Here is a 22719-nt window from a genome sequence, read left to right on the forward strand (position 1 = left end):
CTAGACCGACTGACTTACATTATCTACAGAAATATTGGCAGCATTCATTGTTTGATACTAGACCGAGTGACTTACATCATCTACAGAAATATTGGCAGCATTTATTGTTTGATACTAGACCCTGACTTACATCATCTACAGAAATATTGGCAGCATTCATTGTTTGATACTAGACCCTGACTTACATCATCTACAGAAATATTGGCAGCATTTATTGTTTGATACTAGACCGTCTTACTTACATCATCTACAGAAATATTGGCATCATTTATTGTTTGATACTAGACCGTTTGACTCACATCATCTACAGAAATATTGGCAGCATTCATTGTTTGGTACTAGACCGAGTGACTTACATCATCTACAGAAATATTGGCAGCATTTATTGTTTGATACTAGACCCTGACTTACATCATCTACAGAAATATTGGCAGCATTCATTGTTTGATACTAGACCCTGACTTACATCATCTACAGAAATATTGGCAGCATTTATTGTTTGATACTAGACCGTCTTACTTACATCATCTACAGAAATATTGGGAGCATTTATTGTTTGATACTAGACCGACTTACTTACTTCATCTACAGAAATATTGGCAGCATTTATTGTTTGATACTAGACACTGACTTACATCATCTACAGAAATATTGGCAGCATTTATTGTTTGATACTAGACACTGACTTACATCATCTACAGAAATATTGGCAGCATTTATTGTTTGATACTAGACACTGACTTACATCATCTACAGAAATATTGGCAGCATTTATTGTTTGATACTAGACCGACTTACTTACATCATCTACAGAAATATATATTTACATCATCTACATAAATATATAGGCAGCATTTATTGTTTGATACTAGACCGTCTGACTTACATCATCTACAGAATTATTGGCAGCATTTATTGTTTGATACTAGACACTGACTTATATCCTGTACAGAATTATTGGCAGCATTTATTGTTTGATACTAGACCGACTTACTTACTTCATCTACAGAAATATTGGCAGCATTTATTGTTTGATACTAGACACTGACTTACATCATCTACAGAAATATTGGCAGCATTTATTGTTTGATACTAGACCGACTTACTTACATCATCTACAGAAATATATACTTACATCATCTACATAAATATATAGGCAGCATTTATTGTTTGATACTAGACCGTCTGACTTACATCATCTACAGAATTATTGGCAGCATTTATTGTTTGATACTAGACACTGACTTATATCCTCTACAGAATTATTGGCAGCATTTATTGTTTGATACTAGACCGACTGACTTACATCATCGCATTGTTTTTTAAGCATCAAGCTATCGACATAGGCCTAGATCTAAATGTTTCTAAACTCTGAACTACGTTCCTTTCAGCGTTACCAGCACACCTCAGCCTGTTGAGCCACAGACACAATCACCAAATGTCGCCCAGACACAATCACCAAATGTCGCCCAGACACAATCACCAAATGTCGTGCAGACACAATCACCAAATGTCGTGCAAACACAATCGCCAAATGTTGTACAGACACAAGCTCCTGTGGTTCAAGAAAATGGTGAGTAGAGACACATTCCAATGTTGCCTGATTGCCACGTCGAGAGACATTCCAAAAAAATAAATCCACATTTTTTAACACACCGATTCCTTAAGACAACCTCCTTTATCATTGAACCCTTTCTTGTAGCCTACATGTCACAGATATGTGTCTCCTGTCTTACAGTGACGTAAGCCTATATGTCACAGATATTTGTTTCATGTCTTACAGCGACCTCTTGTAGCCTACATGTCACAGATATTTGTTTCATGTCTTACAGTAACGTAGCCTACATGTCACAGATATGTGTCTCCTGTCTTACAGTGACCAGCATGTGTCGTGACAAAAGTCTCCCTGACGATCTGTACGCCAACCCCACTAGCTGCTACAGCTATGTGCAATGTTTTGCCGACCAAACCTACATCATGCCCTGCCCAGCCGGCACCGCCTTTGATGTACGAATCAAGGTCTGCCAGCACAGATACCTAGTCCCTGGGTGCTAGTGCCTCTGTTTTTGGTATCAGGAGGGTCTGCCAGTACAGAGACTTAGTCCCTGGGTGCTAGCGCCTATGTTTTTTAGGATCAGGAGCTGAAGTCTACCAAGGTTTTTATTTCAATAAAAAAAACATGCTAGTTTAAGATACGTGTTTTTTTACTTTCTCGTATATAGCCTACGAAGTATAGAGAAAGTCTTGTAATCGTGCAAAAAAAAAAAAAATCGAGATTTTTACAAATCTCGACGTTTCACACCTCACTGATACGGAAAAACATAATTTTGCAATCTTGTCCGTATGTCTGTGTGTCTGTCTGTGTGTCTGTCTGTGTGTCTGTCTGTCTGTCCGTGTGTAAACACGATAACTTGAGTACCGTTACAGCTAGGTTGATGAAATTTCATATATAAGTATTTAATCAAAATCGTAGATCTGTATCAACTTTTGAGCGATTTCCGATAACCGGAAGTGGTACTTTTCCTACTTTGAATTTTTCAAAAGCCTATAACTTGAGTACTATTTCAGATAGATAAATGAAATTTCATATGTAAGTAAAAGATCTAATTCTCTACCTTCTATTAAATTTTGAGTCATTTCCGTTGACTGGAAGTAGTACTTTACGCTACTTCCGATTTCTCAAAAAACGAATGTAAATTTTAAAAGTAATAATAATATTGCGCACCATTATGCGCTTTTTTATTTGGCGTTCACTTGGTGTGCAATTAATTTGTCTGCGAGATTTTATTCTATTTTTAAAACTTTAAGTATTTAAAATGGATTAAAAATCATGTCTATAGCCCGAGTTCCCATCCCCTGTTATTTTATATAAGAATTTTCGAGAAAGTTTAGGGGAGATCACTCCCGGTTTATTTTAATACATCTTCCTCTCTTCTCGGTTATTATTTTTATAACAGCCATGGATGTCATGTAGTAAAGTCATGGCAAGATTTCATGTAGTAAAGTCATTGCAAGATGTAATGTAGTAAAGTGATGTCAGGATGTCATGTAGTAAAGTCATGGTAAGATGCCATGTAGTAAAGTCATGGTAAGATGTCATGTAGTATACGTTGGGAGGCTGTAAAGAGAATTTGAAATGGAGATGGAGACGCTGTTAGGAGAAATGTAAATGAGCCTGAACTTGTCTAAGATTTATTGATCAGTAATCCTAGTTGGTCGAAATCAATTACAGCACACACAATTAGATTAGCTCTGACGCAAGCTATGATAACCATGGCATACAAACAGTAGGCTAAACATGCCTAGACTGTCTATGTCCTACCACAGTAGACTGTCCATGTCCTACCACAGTAGACTGTCCATGTCCTACTACAGTAGACTGTCCATGTCCTACTACAGTAGACTGTCCATGTCCTACTACAGTAGACTGTCCATGTCCTACTACAGTAGACTGTCCATGTCCTACTACAGTAGACTGTTAATGTCCTACCACAGTAGACTGTCCATGTCCTACCACAATAGACTGTCCATGCCCTACTACAGTAGACTGTCCATGTCCTACCACTGTAGACTGTCCATGTCCGACCAGAGTAGACTGTCCATGTCCTACCACAGTAGAATGTCCATGTCCTACCACAGTAGACTGTCCATGTCCTACCACAGTAGACTGTCCATGTCCTACTACAGTAGACTGTCCATGTCCTACTACAGTAGACTGTCCATGTCCTACCACAGTAGACTGTCCATGTCCTACTACAGTAGACTGTCCATGTCCTACTACAGTAGACTGTTAATGTCCTACCACAGTAGACTGTCCATGTCCTACCACAATAGACTGTCCATGCCCTATTACAGTAGACTGTCCATGTCCTACCACTGTAGACTGTCCATGTCCGACCAGAGTAGACTGTCCATGTCCTACCACAGTAGACTGTCCATGTCCTACTACAGTAGACTGTCCATGTCCTACTACAGTAGACTGTTAATGTCCTACCACAGTAGACTGTCCATGTCCTACCACAATAGACTGTCCATGCCCTACTACAGTAGACTGTCCATGTCCTACCACTGTAGACTGTCCATGTCCGACCAGAGTAGACTGTCCATGTCCTACCACAGTAGAATGTCCATGTCCTACTACAGTAGACTGTCCATGTCCTACCACAGTAGACTGTTCATGTCCTACCACAGTAGACTGTCCATGTCCTACCACAGTAGACTGTTCATGTCCTACCACAGTAGACTGTCCATGTCCTACCACAGTAGAATGTCCATGTCCTACCATAGTAGACTCTCCATGTCCTACCACAGTAGACTGTTCATGTCCTACCACAGTAGACTGTCCATGTCCTACCACAGTAAACTGTCCATGTCCTACCACAGTAGACTGTCCATGTCCTACTACAGTAGACTGTCCATGTCCTACCACAGTAAACTGTTCATGTCCTACCACAGTAAACTGTTCATGTCCTACTACAGTAGACTGTCCATGTCCTACCACAGTAGACTGTCCATGTCCTACCACAGTAGACTGTCCATGTCCTACTACACTAGAGTGTTCATGTCCTACTACAGTAGACTGTCCATGTCCTACCACAGTAAACTGTTCATGTCCTACTACAGTAGACTGTCCATGTCCTACCACAGTAGACTGTCCATGTCCTACCACAGTAGACTGTCCATGTCCTACTACACTAGAGTGTTCATGTCCTACTACAGTAGACTGTCCATGTCCTACCACAGTAGACTGTTAATGTCCTACTAAAATAGACTGTCCATATCCTTCACAACTTTAAACCCAGAATAAAATACTATTTATGGGTAACCGATGTCACGCTTCTTTCATAAAAGTCACGCCCCCCCCCCAGTAGCGGATTAAGGGGGGGGGGAGGCTGAGAGGGCTGCAGGAGGCCCCCAAAATGTCATCATACAAATCATAGTAAATTTCACTTTTAAAGCGTAATTGTCTGTATTTGTATTTTTACAAACTTTTATTCAACTTGCTTCCTATGTCGTCTGTCGTCATGGATCGAAACGGGCGAGCGAAATTTCAGGCACTTCTAACTGACAGATTCGTTTCAAAGTTGGCACGTGGGTCAAGACTTTAAAAAAAAAGCAATATGACATTACATTTGACTAATTAATATTTTACTAATTAATTACAAATTTCTGAAATTAGTAGGAAGTCTTGTATTAGTAACAAGTTTTTATGTAATAATGCACTAAAGAGGGGAAAATAAATGATTTTCTTTAAATATATACACACTGTTTAAATAACTATAAAGAAAAGGGTGGGTCGCTTCTTAAATTTTATTAAAAGTATTAAATATATAATGTAAATATTTGCATATATATATATATATATATATATATATATATATATATATATATATATATATATATATATATATATATATATATATAGTCTCAAAAGATGTCAGCTTAATCCACCTCCCTTGCCCTTCGTAACACAGTTTGAACTCTCTTAATCTCTGACTTCAGTAAACCCCAACACAAAGAGCTTTAATTTTTCATCACAGCTGTTTTTTTATCACTATTGATTGAGTCAGTGCAATTAAATAACAGTGATCAATGAACAGGCAATTTACACTGGGGGAGATATTCTTCGGGCTGTAAAGGGGGACTCTGGGGGCTGTCACTGGGGGATTCTGGGGGCTGTCATTGGAGGATTCTGGGGGCTGTCATTGGAGGATTCTGGGGGCTGTCATTGGAGGATTATGGGGGCTGTCATTGGAGGATTCTGGGGGCTGTCACTGGGGGATTCTGGGGGCTGTCACTGGGGGATTCTGGGGGCTGTCACTGGGGGATTCTGGGGGCTGTCACTGGAGGATTCTGGGGGCTGTCACTGGGGGATTATGGGGGCTGTCACTGGGGGATTATGGGGGCTGTCACTGGGGGATTATGGGGGCTGTCACTGGGGGATTATGGGGGCTGTCACTGGGGGATTCTGGGGGCTGTCACTTGGGGATTCTGGGGGCTGTCACTGGGGGATTATGGGGGCTGTCACTGGGGGATTATGGGGGCTGTCACTGGGGGATTCTGGGGGCTGTCACTTGGGGATTCTGGGGGCTGTCACTGGGGGATTATGGGGGCTGTCACTGGGGGATTATGGGGGCTGTCACTGGGGGATTCTGGGGGCTGTCACTGGGGGATTATGGGGGCTGTCACTGGGGGATTCTGGGGGCTGTCACTGGGGGATTATGGGGGCTGTCACTGGGGGATTCTGGGGGCTGTCACTGGGGGATTATGGGGGCTGTCACTTGGGGATTCTGGGGGCTGTCACTGGGGGATTCTGGGGGCTGTCACTGGGGGATTATGGGGGCTGTCACTTGGGGATTCTGGGGGCTGTCACTGGGGGATTCTGGGGGCTGTCACTGGGGGATTCTGGGGGCTGTCACTGGGGGATTATGGGGGCTGTCACTGGGGGATTATGGGGGCTGTCACTTGGGGATTCTGGGGGCTGTCACTGGGGGATTATGGGGGCTGTCACTGGGGGATTCTGGGGGCTGTCACTGGGGGATTATGGGGGCTGTCACTTGGGGATTATGGGGGCTGTCACTGGGGGATTATGGGGGCTGTCACTGGAGGATTCTGGGGGCTGTCACTGGGGGATTATGGGGGCTGTCACTGGAGGATTCTGGGGGGGGGGGGCTGTCACTGGGGGATTATGGGGGCTGTCACTGGAGGATTCTGGGGGCTGTCACTGGGGGATTATGGGGGCTGTCACTGGGGGATTATGGGGGCTGTCACTGGGGGATTATGGGGGCTGTCACTGGGGGATTCTGGGGGGGGGCTGTCACTGGGGGATTATGGGGGCTGTCACTGGGGGATTCTGGGGGGGGGGGGCTGTCACTGGGGGATTATGGGGGCTGTCACTGGAGGATTCTGGGGGCTGTCACTGGGGGATTATGGGGGCTGTCACTGGGGGATTATGGGGGCTGTCACTGGGGGATTCTGGGGGGGGGGGCTGTCACTGGGGGATTATGGGGGCTGTCACTGGAGGATTCTGGGGGCTGTCACTGGGGGATTATGGGGGCTGTCACTGGGGGATTATGGGGGCTGTCACTGGGGGATTCTGGGGGCTGTCACTGGAGGATTCTGGGGGCTGTCACTGGGGGATTCTGGGGGCTGTCACTTGGGGATTCTGGGGGCTGTCACTGGAGGATTCTGGGGGCTGTCACTGGGGGATTATGGGGGCTGTCACTGGAGGATTCTGGGGGGGGGCTGTCACTGGGGGATTATGGGGGCTGTCACTGGAGGATTCTGGGGGCTGTCACTGGGGGATTCTGGGGGCTGTCACTTGGGGATTCTGGGGGCTGTCACTGGAGGATTCTGGGGGCTGTCACTGGGGGATTATGGGGGCTGTCACTGGAGGATTCTGGGGGGGGGCTGTCACTGGGGGATTATGGGGGCTGTCACTGGGGGATTCTGGGGGCTGTCACTGGGGGATTATGGGGGCTGTCACTGGGGGATTATGGGGGCTGTCACTGGGGGATTCTGGGGGGGGGGGGCTGTCACTGGGGGATTATGGGGGCTGTCACTGGAGGATTCTGGGGGCTGTCACTGGGGGATTCTGGGGGCTGTCACTGGGGGATTATGGGGGCTGTCACTGGGGGATTATGGGGGCTGTCACTGGGGGATTATGGGGGCTGTCACTGGGGGATTATGGGGGCTGTCACTGGGGGATTATGGGGGCTGTCACTGGGGGATTCTGGGGGGGGGCTGTCACTGGGGGATTATGGGGGCTGTCACTGGAGGATTCTGGGGGCTGTCACTGGGGGATTATGGGGGCTGTCACTGGGGGATTATGGGGGCTGTCACTGGAGGATTCTGGGGGCTGTCACTGGGGGATTATGGGGGCTGTCACTGGGGGATTCTGGGGGGGGGGGCTGTCACTGGGGGATTATGGGGGCTGTCACTGGAGGATTCTGGGGGCTGTCACTGGAGGATTCTGGGGGCTGTCACTGGGGGATTCTTGGGCGGGGGCTTTCACTAGTGGATTCTGGGGGACTATCACAGGGGGGGATTCAGGGGAACTTTCACTAGGGGATTCTGGGGGCTGTCACTAAAGGTTGTGAGGGAATGCCACTGAGAATTAACTGGGGGTGTGGCTGAAAGATTGTGGAGGCAGTTAGTGAGGGATTCTGAGGTCTGTTCTTTAAGCAATCATAAGGACTGTCATTTGAGATAGTGTGAGGGTTGTCCATGGTTAGTAACTACTTAGATCAAATAATCGTCTTTTCTATACACGACACGCATAACAACACTTTAAAGTAATGTTTCAATAGTATTATACTTTTAAACTTAAAATGCTAATTATCTTTACAATTATGTACATTTAAAAAGTTAAATAACTCAACATGGGTATTACTTTCCCCTTATTTCTGACCATTTCTCTCCCAAAATTATCTCCACGTTTGTCTAGTTTGAACCTCTAAGTAAAAGATTCCCTCTGTGTTTTGTTATCTTTAGATTACTTCTTTACATCTAATTGAATATCTAAAGAGTTTAAGATTTATGATAATTACATTGTGACTGGAGATTCACGGCTGCGGGGAGAAATTGGTTCAGTTGTGTTGGCCTACAACTGATCTCAAGATTTTAAACAGATGAGTCGGTAAAGCAACTCAGGTCGGGTGAGGTAATTTTTGTTGTCGTAAACGTTCATGACGTAATATGACATGCTTGGGGAAAGAGCAAGATTAATAGTTTCGTTTGGTGATAGTGTTAGACTTAAAGATTCGCTTGGGGATAGTGTTAGACTTAAAGATTCGTTTGGGGATAGTGCTAGACTTAAAGATTCGCTTGAGGATAGTGCTAGACTTGTAGATTCACTTGGTGATAGTCTAGACTTGTAGATTCGCTTGGGGATAGTGCTAGACTTAAAGATTCGCTTGGGGATAGCGCTAGACTTAAAGATTCACTTGGGGATAGTGCTAGACTTAAAGATTCGCTTGGGGATAGTCTAGACTTGTAGATTCGCTTGGGGATATTGTTAGACTTGAAGTTTCTTTGGAGATAGTGTTAAATTTAAAGATTCGCTTAGGGATAGTGTTAGACTTGTAGATTCGCTTGGGGATAGTGTTAGACTTCTAGATTCGCTTGGTGATAGTGTTAGACTTGTAGATTCGCTTGGGGATATTGTTAGACTTGTAGATTCGCTTGGGGATAGTGTTAGACTTAAAGATTCGCTTGGGGATAGTGTTAGACTTGAAGTTTCTTTGGAGATAGTGTTAGATTTAAAGATTCGCTTAGGGATAGTGTTAGACTTGTAGATTCGCTTGGGGATAGTGTTAGACTTCTAGATTCGCTTGGTGATAGTGTTAGACTTGTAGATTCGCTTGGGGATAGTGTTAGACTTGTAGATTCACTTGGGGATAATGTTAGACTTAAAGATTCGCTTGGGGATAGTGCTAGACTTAAAGATTCGCTTGGGGATAGTGTTAGACTTGTAGATTCGCTTGGGGATAGTGTTAGACTTGTAGATTCACTTGGGGATAATGTTAGACTTAAAGATTCGCTTGGGGATAGTGTTAGACTTGTATATTCGCGTCCGGTTAGATATTTTTGTTCACTGTGAATAACCTTAATAAAACCATGAGTTATTTTGGTGGCTTTAAACTGAAAAAAAAACACACACACATACACACTAATGTGTTACTAATGATAAACTGCTATTCCAGATGTGATAATTAAAAATGGTAGCTGCAGTGAGGTTAATACAATAAGTAATAAAACACTAACACTATCTGTTTTATTACTTATTCCAGATGTGGTATCTATTCACTTTAGTGGTGCTGTTTGCCTTGGCTGGATGTGTAGGTTTGTGAATGTTTCATTGTTAGTTAATTTACATAAATATACGCCTCTTTATACATGGTAGGATTTGGAAGTTTAATTTTTGGCAACACGACGTAATAGTAGATTACTCAAATTAGACTTAGAGAAATGTCAATACACACAGGTATGGAATTTTAGGTCAACATATCTAACGAAAGCCTAAGAAAATCTGCAAAAATTATTTCAATTAAAAAAAAAAGCAGCACCCACTTCAGGTCTCATATAGACATATCCGCATCTCTATTCCAAATCCCAAATGCATGACATATCCCTACCGGGATTTTTTTACCAGACTTGACCTACTTGTATTCTCATTTTTTTTAAAATATTCGATTCAGGACAGAAATAAAATCACATTTCTTACCAATAAAATGCTTTTTTGGGCTAAGAACGTTTCGAGTGAAATACAATGCACTGCAATAAATCAGATAATTGGGCCATGAGACCCTTCTTTAAAATAGAACCTGTGACTTCTGTGTTTTTAACGCAATGCCACATTTCAAAGAAATCAAAGGTTGACAAAGTTTTATTCTACCTGCAGGGTCATCATGCGAGAGGCGTGTCTGCTACTACACGAACTGGGCCCAGTACCGACCTCAGCCTGGCAAGTTCGTCCCAGACAACATCAACGCCGCCTTCTGTACTCACCTCATCTTCGCCTTCGCCAAGTTAGCTAACGGCGAGTTAGCGGCCTTTGAGTGGAACGATGAGGACTCTGAATGGGGGACCCTGGGAATGTAAGATATATATATATATATATATATATATATATATATATATATATATATATATATATATATATATATATATATATATATATATATTTATATAGACAAAACTATCCTAAACTATTACGCTAAGTTCGTATTTAAGATATAGGCCTACACACAAACATATAAAAAACAATCGGCTAATCATATAATTTAGCTACGAAGGTGGATTTAAGGGTTTTTTAATGGTACCGTTGAATCAAGGGTACACAAATTAAGCGAGATGTTGAGATATTAGTTAATATTGTCATGTTTCTATTTTTGTAGATTTCTGATAACGGGAAGTGGTACTTTACCTATGGTAGTCGATAACTTGCGAAAGTTTACAAATATCTATAACTTTGTATTCGCAGCTTTCTATCAACTTTTTCCGGTTACCGGAAATGGTAACTTACTCTATTTCTATGAGAACACAATAACTTGAGTTCTGTTTCACTTCGGTAGAAACAATTTTATTTTTAAGAATAAGGTCTTATACTTTCGATAACTTTTATTTTTTGAGTGACATCCGATATCCGGAAGAGGTAAGTTACTCTATTTCCGTTTTCTAGAATACCGATATATTAAGTACTATTTCAATTAAGATACGTTCTAACTCACTGGTTTCTGTCAAATTTTGAGTGATTTTCAGTGATCATAAGTAGTAGTTATATTCTAATTCTAATAACTTTTCGTCTCTGTTTTCTCGAAAAGCAAGAATTTTTGTTACAAACTTCTATGGTCCGAGTAAAAATTCACTAGATCTACAACATGTGAGAAATCCGAGTTTAAAAACATCGAACGAAATAAAAACAAACTCCATCAATAAGTTCCCTAATTCATATTTTGCTTAGCCTATAACACAATTTTGTCATAGAACAGGAAAACGCTCATTCTGGGTGCTATGAAAATATTTGTTCAACGTGATTTGTTTTAGGTTCTCCTTGTTCAATAACCATAAGCGCAAACACAAGGGATTGAAAACTCTTCTGGCTGTCGGGGGCTACAACATGGGATCTGAACTGTTCACCAAGATGGTGGCTACCAAAGACAAACGAAAAAAGTTTATTCAAAGTTCTATTAGTTTCCTGAGGAAACACAACTTCGATGGCCTTGACCTTGACTGGGAGTACCCAGCAATGAGAGGCAGCCCCCCGGAAGACAAGCAAAAGTTTACCCAGTTGGTTGAGGTTAGGGTTTAGTTTACCCAGTTGGTTGAGGTTAGGGTTTAGTTTACCCAGTTGGTTGAGGTTAGGGTTTAGTTTACCCAGTTGGTTGAGGTTAGGGTTTAGTTTACCCAGTTGGTTGCGGTTAGGGTTTAGCTTTGGTTGAGGTTAGGGTATAGGTTTGGTTGAGGTTAGGGTTTAGTTTACCCAGTTGGTTGAGGTTAGGGTTTAGTTTACCCAGTTTGGTTGAGGTTAGGGTTTAGCTTTGGTTGAGGTAAGGGTTTAGTTTTGGTTGAGGTTAGGGTTTAGTTTACCCAGTTAGTCGATGTTAGGGTTTAGTTTACCCAGTTGGTTGAGGTAAGGGTTTAGTTTTGGTTGAGGTTAGGGTTTAGTTTTGGTTGAGGTTAGGGTTTAGTTTACCCAGTTGGTTGAGGTTAGGGTTTAGTTTACCCAGTTGGTTGAGGTTAGGGTTTAGTTTACCCAGTTTGGTTGAGGTTAGGGTTTAGTTTACCCAGTTGGTTGAGGTTAGGGTTTAGTTTACCCAGTTTGGTTGAGGTTAGGGTTTAGTTTACCCAATTGGTTGAGGTTATAGTTTAGTTTACCCAGTTGGATGAGGTTATAGTTTAGTTTACCCAGTTGGTTGAGGTTAGGGTTTAGTTTACCCAGTTGGTTGAGGTTAGGGTTTAGTTTACCCAGTTGGTTGAGGTTAGGGTTTAGTTTATCCAGTTGGTTGAGGTTAGGGTTTAGTTTACCCAGTTAGTTGAGGTTATAGTTTAGTTTGCCCAGTTGGTTGAGGTTAGGGTTTAGTTTACCCAGTTGTTTGAGGTTAGGGTTTAGTTTACCCAGTTGGTTGAGGTTAGGGTCTAGTTTACCCAGTTGGTTGAGGTTAGGGTTTAGCTTTGGTTGATGTTAGGGTTTAGTTTTGGTTGAGGTTAGGGTTTAGTTTTGGTTGAGGTTAGGGTTTAGTTTACCCAGTTGGTTGAGGTTAGGGTTTAGTTTACCCAGTTTGGTTGAGGTTAGGGTTTAGTTTACCCAAATGGTTGAGGTTATAGTTTAGTTTACCCAGTTGGATGAGGTTATAGTTTAGTTTACCCAGTTGGTTGAGGTTAGGGTTTAGTTTACCCAGTTGGTTGAGGTTAGGGTTTAGTTTACCCAGTTGGTTGAGGTTAGGGTTTAGTTTACCCAGTTGGTTGAGGTTAGGGTTTAGTTTACCCAGTTAGTTGAGGTTATAGTTTAGTTTACCCAGTTGGTTGAGGTTAGGGTTTAGTTTACCCAGTTGGTTGAGGTTAGGGTTTAGTTTACCCAGTTGGTTGAGGTTAGGGTCTAGTTTACCCAGTTGGTTGAGGTTAGGGTTTAGCTTTGGTTGATGTTAGGGTTTAGTTTTGGTTGAGGTTAGGGTTTAGTTTTGGTTGAGGTTAGGGTTTAGTTTACCCAGTTGGTTGAGGTTAGGGTTTAGTTTTGGTTGAGGTTAGGGTTTAGTTTACCTAGTTGGTTGAGGTTAGGGTTTAGTTTACCCAGTTGGTTAAGGTTAGGGTTTAGTTTACCCAGTTGGTTGAAGTTAGGGTTTAGTTTACCCAGTTGGTTGAGGTTAGGGTTTAGTTTACCCAGTTGGTTGAGGTTAGGGTTTAGTTTACCCAGTTGGTTGAGGTTAGGGTTTAGTTTACCCAGTTGGTTGAGGTTAGGGTCTAGTTTACCCAGTTGGTTGAGGTTAGGGTTTAGCTTTGGTTGATGTTAGGGTTTAGTTTTGGTTGAGGTTAGGGTTTAGTTTTGGTTGAGGTTAGGGTTTAGTTTACCCAGTTGGTTGAGGTTAGGGTTTAGTTTTGGTTGAGGTTAGGGTTTAGTTTACCTAGTTGGTTGAGGTTAGGGTTTAGTTTACCCAGTTGGTTGAGGTTAGGGTTTAGTTTACCCAGTTGGTTGAGGTTAGGGTTTAGTTTACCCAGTTGGTTGAGGTTAGGGCTTAGTTTACCCAATTGGTTGAGGTTAGGGTTTAGTTTACCCAGTTGGTTGAGGTTAGGGTTTAGTTTTGGTTTAGGTTAGGGTTTAGTTTACCTTGTTAGTCGAGGTTAGGGTTAAGTTTACCCAGTTGGTTGAGGTTAGTGTTTAATTTACCCAGTTGGTTGAGGTTAGGGTTTAGTTTACGCAGTTGGTTGAGGTTAGGGTTTAGTTTACCCAGTTGGTTCAGGTTAGGGTTTAATTTACCTAGTAATTCACAGTTGTCTTTAAGTTTAGTAGAATTAGAGTTTAATAAAATAAACAGGGAGTGATCTCCCCAAAACTTTCTCGAATATTCTTATATAACACTACACTATATAACAGATTACATTGTCTTCTTGTCTTGACCCACGTGCAAACTTTGAACGGTATCTGTCTTTAGTGTCCGAATTTTAGCTCGGGCGTTTCGATCTAGACAGACAGACAGACTGTCGACAGACAGAGGACGCACATTAAATAAAACCTTGTAAATTTAGTTGAATTAGACTTTATTAAAAGCGAAGACAAATATGTGTATTGTGTAAGTGTGAAAATTATGTCAAGCGAATCTTGACGATGTGTGTATGTCTTACAGTTGTATAGTTGAATCATACAATAAATACGTAAATTCAAGCGCGTTTTAGCGATGGCTTCCTATTTGAACCATTCCCAGGAACTTAGAACGGCCTATGAACAAGAGGAGAAAACCAGTGGAAAACCCAGGCTTTTGTTGTCTGCTGCTGTTGCTGCTGGTAAAGAGAGCATTGATGCGGCCTATGATGTCAGTGCCATAGCCAGGTAAGTGTGCTCAGTGCCATAGCCAGGTAAGTGTGCTCAGTGCCATAGCCAGGTAAGGCTGACCAGTGATATTGCCAGGTAGAGCCTTTGAAATTGATTTTATTGCCGATATTATCAATTAGTACTAGCTAAAGTTTCCTTCAGTAATTGATAATTGTGTTTGTCTTATCACTCTTGTAAATCCCCTGCATGCTTCTTGTCTATTGTAATTCGTGGATGCCGATTAAAACGTACAACATTAATTACAATTCGTTGCGGTCACGTGACCTTGTATCCACCAATCAGCAAACTGGACTTCATCAGCATCATGTCCTACGACTTCCACGGCAGCTGGGACCCGTTCACTGGACACAACAGTCCACTCTACGGCCACCCAACAGACACTGGGTTAAACAAAAACTATCACATGGTATGCGATCACGCTTCCACTTTATATGTGTTTTATTTTATTTATTATTTGGTTTGAAATTTAAAACAAAACTTTTAAAACCTATCTCTCTAACGACTAGTTTTCTACATTACAGTATATCCATGTTCACGCAAACGTATTTGTCAAGTTATAACAGGGCTACGGTTAGATGAAACGATACATTTAGGCCTAATAAACGAATCGATTTCTTTCGTATTTTCTTGAATAATTGGGTTACATTGTCAAATCAAATTGATTTGTATGTATGTAATATCTTTTAATTTTAAATAAATTGAAACGTCCGTAGGATTTTGCTGCAAAATACTGGGTTTCGAAGGGCGCTCCAAAAGAAAAATTAAACATTGGTCTTGCAACCTACGGCAGAAGTTTCAGCCTAGCTAACTCTGGCGTCAGCAATGTGGGGGCGAAGACTGTAGGCCCCGGGCCCAGCGGGACATTTACCAGGGAGCCGGGATTTTTGGCCTATTATGAAGTAAATTTTCATATATCACACTTTCAGATAAATATTGATTTTAATAGCATTTATTTGTTGTGTGTCATGTTATTAAAGCAAAACATTCAAACTTACCCATTCTCAAGTTTAGAAATAATTTCACTGGTTTTTTTTTAAGTTTTAGACAAAGCCTTGTCATTATGATAAATATAAGCTAGAATTAATGTAATGGCTTTGCATAAATTTTAAATAGTATATAATTATTCTAATAATCATATGTTAATAATCTATATTAAAAATTGTTTTAAGTAAAGCTATTTAGTGCTCATTCTTTAAATCTCCAGGTTTGTGAAATGATCAAAAGTGGTGCTACGGTCCACCGTATTCCAGAACAGAAAGTCCCATACCTTGTTAAGGGAAACGTCTGGGTAGGGTACGAGGATGCGGAAAGTTTGAGAACTAAGGTGACAATATATGCGATTGTTAAATGATGGATGGATGGATGGACGGATGGATGGATGGATGGACGGATGGATGGACGGATGGATGGATGGATGGATGGATGGATGGATGGATGGATGGATGGATGGATGGATGGATGGATGGATGGATGGATGGATGGATGGATGGATGGATGGATGGATGGATGGATGGATGGATGGATGGATGGATGGATGGATGGATGGATGGATGGATGGATGGATGGATGGATGGATGGATGGATGGATGGATGGATGGATGGATGGATGGATGGATGGATGGATGGATGGATGGATGGATGGATGGATGGATGGATGGATGGATGGATGGATGGATGGATGGATGGATGGATGGATGGATGGATGGATGGATGGATGGATAAACGGATGGATGGATGGATGGTTGGATTGATGGATTGATGGATTGATGGATTGATATATTGATGGATTGATGGATTGATGGATTGATGGATGAGTGGATGGATGGGTGGATGGATGGGTCGGTACTGGGGCGCTGGCTAAACCGCCTAATTCAACTTAGTGAATTACTTTATTACCCCAACTTAGTTTTAGTCTTTTGCACTCACTTAAACGAATTTAGGCGCCATAGCTAACACTGGAAGGCACGGGTGCCAAAAGCACTCTATCGGGGCTCCGGAGGACGCCCAAATTCGATTCAGTAACCTTTCTTATCCATAGTCTATAGTCTATCGCTTTGATTAAAACGAAATTATGCACCATAGCATTTACAGGATAAGCCCAGCGCCTGATTTAATTTAGTGAACGACAATGATACCCCAAGCTTATCCGCAAACGGAAAAATAGAAGTAAACATAGAGGACATCAGGGGCTGGCTTCTAAACTGTTATTGATTAAAATTAATTAGTAATTAATACGTTCAGTGTATAAAATAAATAAATGGCAGTATTTAAAATATCTGTGTTTTACTTACCACATTCCATTTGATCAATCCACGCTAATTATGTAATTATGTATTTCCCAACACTAAAGCAAAGTAATAAATAGTTTTTGAAAAAATCAATCCATTAATTAAGGGAAGTAATTGTATTTTCCTAAATAATAATGGGGGTATTGATTGCTAAAGGCCTAAAAGTAAATCATTTTCAGATACAATTAGAATTTCTATATATATATATATAATTATCTTCTTGGAGACGATAGAAAACACCAAGCTGTAAGCGCACTCCCTACCACCCCCACCCCTACATGGTCTGGTGAGCTGTGGTTCACGCTAAATGTTTACAATCGTAGAGCCGGGTTTAGTGACGGCAATTAGGGGCAGATAATTTAGTTTGAAACGATTTTAAACTTAGGGGAGGTAACTAAGAGGAGTTTACTTTCACGGGGGGGGGGGGTGGGGGGGGGTGGGGGTAGGGGTTGGGGGGAGGAGGGGGGGGGGGGTTATCGTCCTTAACCAGCTACTGTTAAAACAAATATTTTCAGTGGCAGCGTTAGTACTGTCAAATTCACAAATTATGATTTACTGAAAAGTAGAAAATAAAACAACTAAATAGCGGCGTATGATACGCCGCGGGTCGGCTCGTTTTGTTTAAAGCATATGTCTTAAATTAACACTTTAAGTTTGGAAAATGAAATTTGTTTTATAACACCTTTAGTATTAATTTTTATATCATTAATTTAGTTGATGAGCACTTTAGATATATCACCCTAACCCTATAGTGAGGAGGTCTATTTTATATTACTTTTTATTGTAATCAAGGGTTCGCTGTCCGCCACAAAAATACAGAATTCAATTTTATGTATAAGATATAAGTGTGTGTGTATGTGTGAGTGCATGTGTAATGAGACTCCTACGTTTTATTGCCACATGTTTGTAATTCTGTACACCATTCTAACCTACAGACACCCATGTTAACATTCCTCCATCCTTTGTTCGCCACCAGGTGCAGTACATAACAACCAACGGCTACGGGGGCACCATGGTCTGGACCCTGGACAACGACGACTTCACCGGTCGCGTGTGTGGACTTGGACCCTACCCGCTGCTCAGTGCCATCACTGACGAGTGCAACTTACCCACAAAACACAAGTCAATGATTTATTCTAATTAGATACAACACACACAATTATCGCTTTTTAAGTATCACCATATGTATTAACAAATGTGGTCCTTAACCACGTAACCTGCCTACCTTTCAGAGTGTTGCTGTCGCAATCTCCACGTGGACTCTTTCGTTCCGTCATACAAAGACAAAGGGTAGCTGCACCACGTATACGATCCTCAGTGCTGAGAGACAATGGTAAGTCAAGACAGATTCCTGGTTGCCTGATTGCATTGCTCAAACTGCTAAAATTCACTAAACCATTTACAGTGTCACAACGCCAGTTTGGTATGTGTACACAAACTTCACAACAAAACAACATGTTAACCAAATATACATTCCTTTTTAGTTCTGATACTTTAAAGTGTCTACAAAATAAAATTAAAATCCAAATTTAAAGCAACGATTTCTTAAGATAATATCTTTTATCATTGAACGTTAACACTTCTATGTGGCACTAATATCATTGTTTACTGTCTTAAAGTGACCTCTTCAAGTACTGCCTAGCCGGCACCGCCTTTGATGGAAAAATTAAAGCATGCCAGAACAGAGACTTAGTCCCTGGTTGCTAGTGCCTCTGTTTATGGTCTCCACAAAGGTCTTTACTTTAATAAAATAGCAGTTATTTGAAACTGGGGTTATATCTTGTTATTTAAGTTCATTATTTTTCTTTTGTGGCTATTATTTTATATCGCCAAGGTTCTCGACAAAAATATTAAATAAGTACTTTTATTTTAATTGAGGAAGTTACATATTAGTAAAGATTTGACGTGGGCAAAAATTTGTAAAGATTTACGTGGACTCAAATTAGTATTGTCTTAACGTTGATACAAATTTTGACGTTGAAACTCATTAGTGAAATTTGGACAGAAATATTGAACCACAATAACGTTTTGATGGTGACACTAAGGTGCCTTGAGTTTAATCCTATGGTTTGATGGGGACGTTGACATTTGACAGACAGACAGACAGACAGACAGATAGACAGACAGACAGACAGACAGACAGACAGACAGACAGACAGACAGATAGATAGACAGACAGACAGACAGACAGACAGACAGACAGACAGACAGACAGACAGACAGACAGATAGACAGACAAAACCCATTGTTTACTTGTTTGGTTTAGTGATATACCCAACTCCGCTGTCCCCATATACATTGGCGTAGGTAGCATTTAGTCCAGGAGGGGTTCAGCATAACGTGACCTGAAATTGTCCAATTTAGGAGTACCTTAGGGTATTTATTTTTTGTTTTTTTATAGGTTCTTCGTCCTATGTGTTATATAACACATAACTCATTTGTAATAGTAAATCTAATGACACACACACACTTTCGTTAAAGTGCATGGTGCCCGTGTTAACCCTACACGACACACAAACACTCACACACTCACTCACTCACACACACTCTCTCACACAAACTCTCGTTAAAGTGCATGGTGCCCGTGTTAAACCTACACGACACACACATGACAATGTGATTGTCCTTAGCACCTAATGAATGACAATATATAGAACTAGTTCTGTCTCGATACAATTAAAACCTGCTTCTTATCAGTCCCTGGCACCAGGTCTTAAAGTTCTAAACTGTGGGAGGTTCTCGTAATTACGTCACTGGCACCAGGTCTTAAAGTTCTAAACTGTGGGAGGTTCTCCTTATGAAGTCACTGGCACCAGGTCTTAAAGTTCTAAACTGTGGGAGGTTCTCCTTATGAAGTCACTGGCACCAGGTCTTAAAGTTCTAAACTGTGGGAGGTTCTCCTTATGAAGTCACTGGCACCAGGTCTTAAAGTTCTAAACTGTGGGAGGTTCTCCTTATGAAGTCACTGGTACCAGGTCTTAAAGTTCTAAACTGTGGGAGGTTCTCCTTATGAAGCCACTGGTACCAGGTCTTAAAGTTCTAAACTGTGGGAGGTTCTCCTTATGAAGCCACTGGTACCAGGTCTTAAAGTTCTAAACTGTGGCAGGTTCTCCTTATGAAGTCACTGGCACCAGGTCTTAAAGTTCTAAACTGTGGGATGTTCTCCTTATGAAGTCACTGGCACCAGGTCTTAAAGTTCTAAACTGTGGGAGGTTCTCCTTATGAATTCCCTGGCACCAGGTCTTAAAGTTCTAAACTGTGGGAGGTTCTCCTTATGAAGTCACTGGCACCAGGTCTTAAAGTTCTAAACTGTGGGAGGTTCTCCTTATGAAGTCACTGGCACCAGGTCTTAAAGTTCTAAACTGTGGGAGGTTCTCCTTATGAAGTCACTGGTACCAGGTCTTAAAGTTCTAAACTGTGGGAGGTTCTCCTTATGAAGCCACTGGTACCAGGTCTTAAAGTTCTAAACTGTGGGAGGTTCTCCTTATGAAGCCACTGGTACCAGGTCTTAAAGTTCTAAACTGTGGCAGGTTCTCCTTATGAAGTCACTGGCACCAGGTCTTAAAGTTCTAAACTGTGGGATGTTCTCCTTATGAAGTCACTGGCACCAGGTCTTAAAGTTCTAAACTGTGGGAGGTTCTCCTTATGAATTCCCTGGCACCAGGTCTTAAAGTTCTAAACTGTGGGAGGTTCTCCTTATGAAGTCACTGGCACCAGGTCTTAAAGTTCTAAACTGTGGGAGGTTCTCCTTATGAAGTCACTGGCACCAGGTCTTAAAGTTCTAAACTGTGGGAGGTTCTCCTTATGAAGTCACTGGTACCAGGTCTTAAAGTTCTAAACTGTGGGAGGTTCTCCTTTTAAAAACACTGGCACCAGGTCTTAAAGTTCTAAACTGTGGGAGGGTGGGGGGGTTCTCCTTATGAAGTCACTGGCACCAGGTCTTAAAGTTCTAAACTGTGGGAGGTTCTCCTTATGAAGTCACTGGCACCAGGTCTTAAAGTTCTAAACTATGGGAGGTTCTCCTTATGAAGTCACTGGCACCAGGTCTTAAAGTTCTAAACTGTGGGAGGTTCTCCTTATGAAGTCACTGGTACCAGGTCTTAAAGTTCTAAACTGTGGGAGGTTCTCCTTATGAAGCCACTGGTACCAGGTCTTAAAGTTCTAAACTGTGGGAGGTTCTCCTTATGAAGCCACTGGTACCAGGTCTTAAAGTTCTAAACTGTGGCAGGTTCTCCTTATGAAGTCACTGGCACCAGGTCTTAAAGTTCTAAACTGTGGGATGTTCTCCTTATGAAGTCACTGGCACCAGGTCTTAAAGTTCTAAACTGTGGGAGGTTCTCCTTATGAATTCCCTGGCACCAGGTCTTAAAGTTCTAAACTGTGGGAGGTTCTCCTTATGAAGTCACTGGCACCAGGTCTTAAAGTTCTAAACTGTGGGAGGTTCTCCTTATGAAGCCACTGGCACCAGGTCTTAAAGTTCTAAACTGTGGGAGGTTCTCCTTATGAAGTCACTGGCACCAGGTCTTAAAGTTCTAAACTGTGGGAGGTTCTCCTTATGAAGTCACTGGCACCAGGTCTTAAAGTTCTAAACTGTGGGAGGTTCTCCTTATGAAGTCACTGGCACCAGGTCTTAAAGTTCTAAACTGTGGGAGGTTCTCCTTATGAAGTCACTGGTACCAGGTCTTAAAGTTCTAAACTGTGGGAGGTTCTCCTTTTAAAAACACTGGCACCAGGTCTTAAAGTTCTAAACTGTGGGAGGGTGGGGGGGTTCTCCTTATGAAGTCACTGGCACCAGGTCTTAAAGTTCTAAACTGTGGGAGGTTCTCCTTATGAAGTCACTGGCACCAGGTCTTAAAGTTCTAAACTATGGGAGGTTCTCCTTATGAAGTCACTGGCACCAGGTCTTAAAGTTCTAAACTGTGGGAGGTTCTCCTTATGAAGTCACTGGTACCAGGTCTTAAAGTTCTAAACTGTGGGAGGTTCTCCTTATGAAGCCACTGGTACCAGGTCTTAAAGTTCTAAACTGTGGGAGGTTCTCCTTATGAAGCCACTGGTACCAGGTCTTAAAGTTCTAAACTGTGGCAGGTTCTCCTTATGAAGTCACTGGCACCAGGTCTTAAAGTTCTAAACTGTGGGATGTTCTCCTTATGAAGTCACTGGCACCAGGTCTTAAAGTTCTAAACTGTGGGAGGTTCTCCTTATGAATTCCCTGGCACCAGGTCTTAAAGTTCTAAACTGTGGGAGGTTCTCCTTATGAAGTCACTGGCACCAGGTCTTAAAGTTCTAAACTGTGGGAGGTTCTCCTTATGAAGCCACTGGCACCAGGTCTTAAAGTTCTAAACTGTGGGAGGTTCTCCTTATGAAGTCACTGGCACCAGGTCTTAAAGTTCTAAACTGTGGGAGGTTCTCCTTATGAAGTCACTGGCACCAGGTCTTAAAGTTCTAAACTGTGGGAGGTTCTCCTTATGAAGTCACTGGCACCAGGTCTTAAAGTTCTAAACTGTGGGAGGTTCTCCTTATGAAGTCAACGACAATCCACTGGGCGAGGACAAAAAAATAATTGGATGGGCTGGCGTGGGTCTTCGTGGACGTGAACACTTTCAATTTACCACCAAATCATTTCATCAGCGTGTAAATCTAGTACAAAAAAATTGAACCTGTATATATAGTTATTATAATATAACACAAAACCTTGTAACTTTCATGTAAATGCAGTACCAAATCATGTAAACTTAATATATATCTATAATGTATTCATATAAAATGCAGTGTTTATGTTGATAAAAATAGCATCAAGATGGGGGGGGGGGTGCTATTATATTCACATATATTTATATGATAAAATGACTAGCGTCACCTTTGCGGTAAGTAAAGTGTTTTACC

At 41.8% G+C, this 22719-nt stretch overlaps 1 protein-coding gene across 1 annotated transcript in view; it reads left to right on the forward strand.

Moving 5' to 3' along the window:
- LOC131936376 (uncharacterized) overlaps positions 1–18609 on the forward strand; it is a 33064-nt gene extending 14455 nt beyond the window's left edge. The window contains exons 18-32 of the mRNA XM_059293324.1: positions 1392–1573; positions 1877–2054; positions 4528–4598; positions 5587–8082; positions 9357–9577; positions 9792–9843; positions 10403–10598; positions 11548–11800; positions 14421–14545; positions 14831–14954; positions 15262–15447; positions 15753–15872; positions 17813–17958; positions 18069–18169; positions 18456–18609. Coding sequence (XP_059149307.1) covers positions 1392–1573; positions 1877–2054; positions 4528–4598; positions 5587–8082; positions 9357–9577; positions 9792–9843; positions 10403–10598; positions 11548–11800; positions 14421–14545; positions 14831–14954; positions 15262–15447; positions 15753–15872; positions 17813–17958; positions 18069–18169; positions 18456–18478 — 4474 coding nt within the window. The 3' untranslated portion in view covers positions 18479–18609. The remainder of the gene's footprint in view (positions 1–1391; positions 1574–1876; positions 2055–4527; positions 4599–5586; positions 8083–9356; positions 9578–9791; positions 9844–10402; positions 10599–11547; positions 11801–14420; positions 14546–14830; positions 14955–15261; positions 15448–15752; positions 15873–17812; positions 17959–18068; positions 18170–18455) is intronic.
- The last annotated feature ends 4110 nt before the right edge of the window (positions 18610–22719 follow it).

This window comes from Physella acuta, unplaced genomic scaffold, assembly GCF_028476545.2.
Source record: "Physella acuta isolate Inbredline_101_S28 unplaced genomic scaffold, ASM2847654v3 ptg000177l, whole genome shotgun sequence".
Lineage (NCBI taxonomy): Eukaryota > Metazoa > Mollusca > Gastropoda > Physidae > Physella > Physella acuta.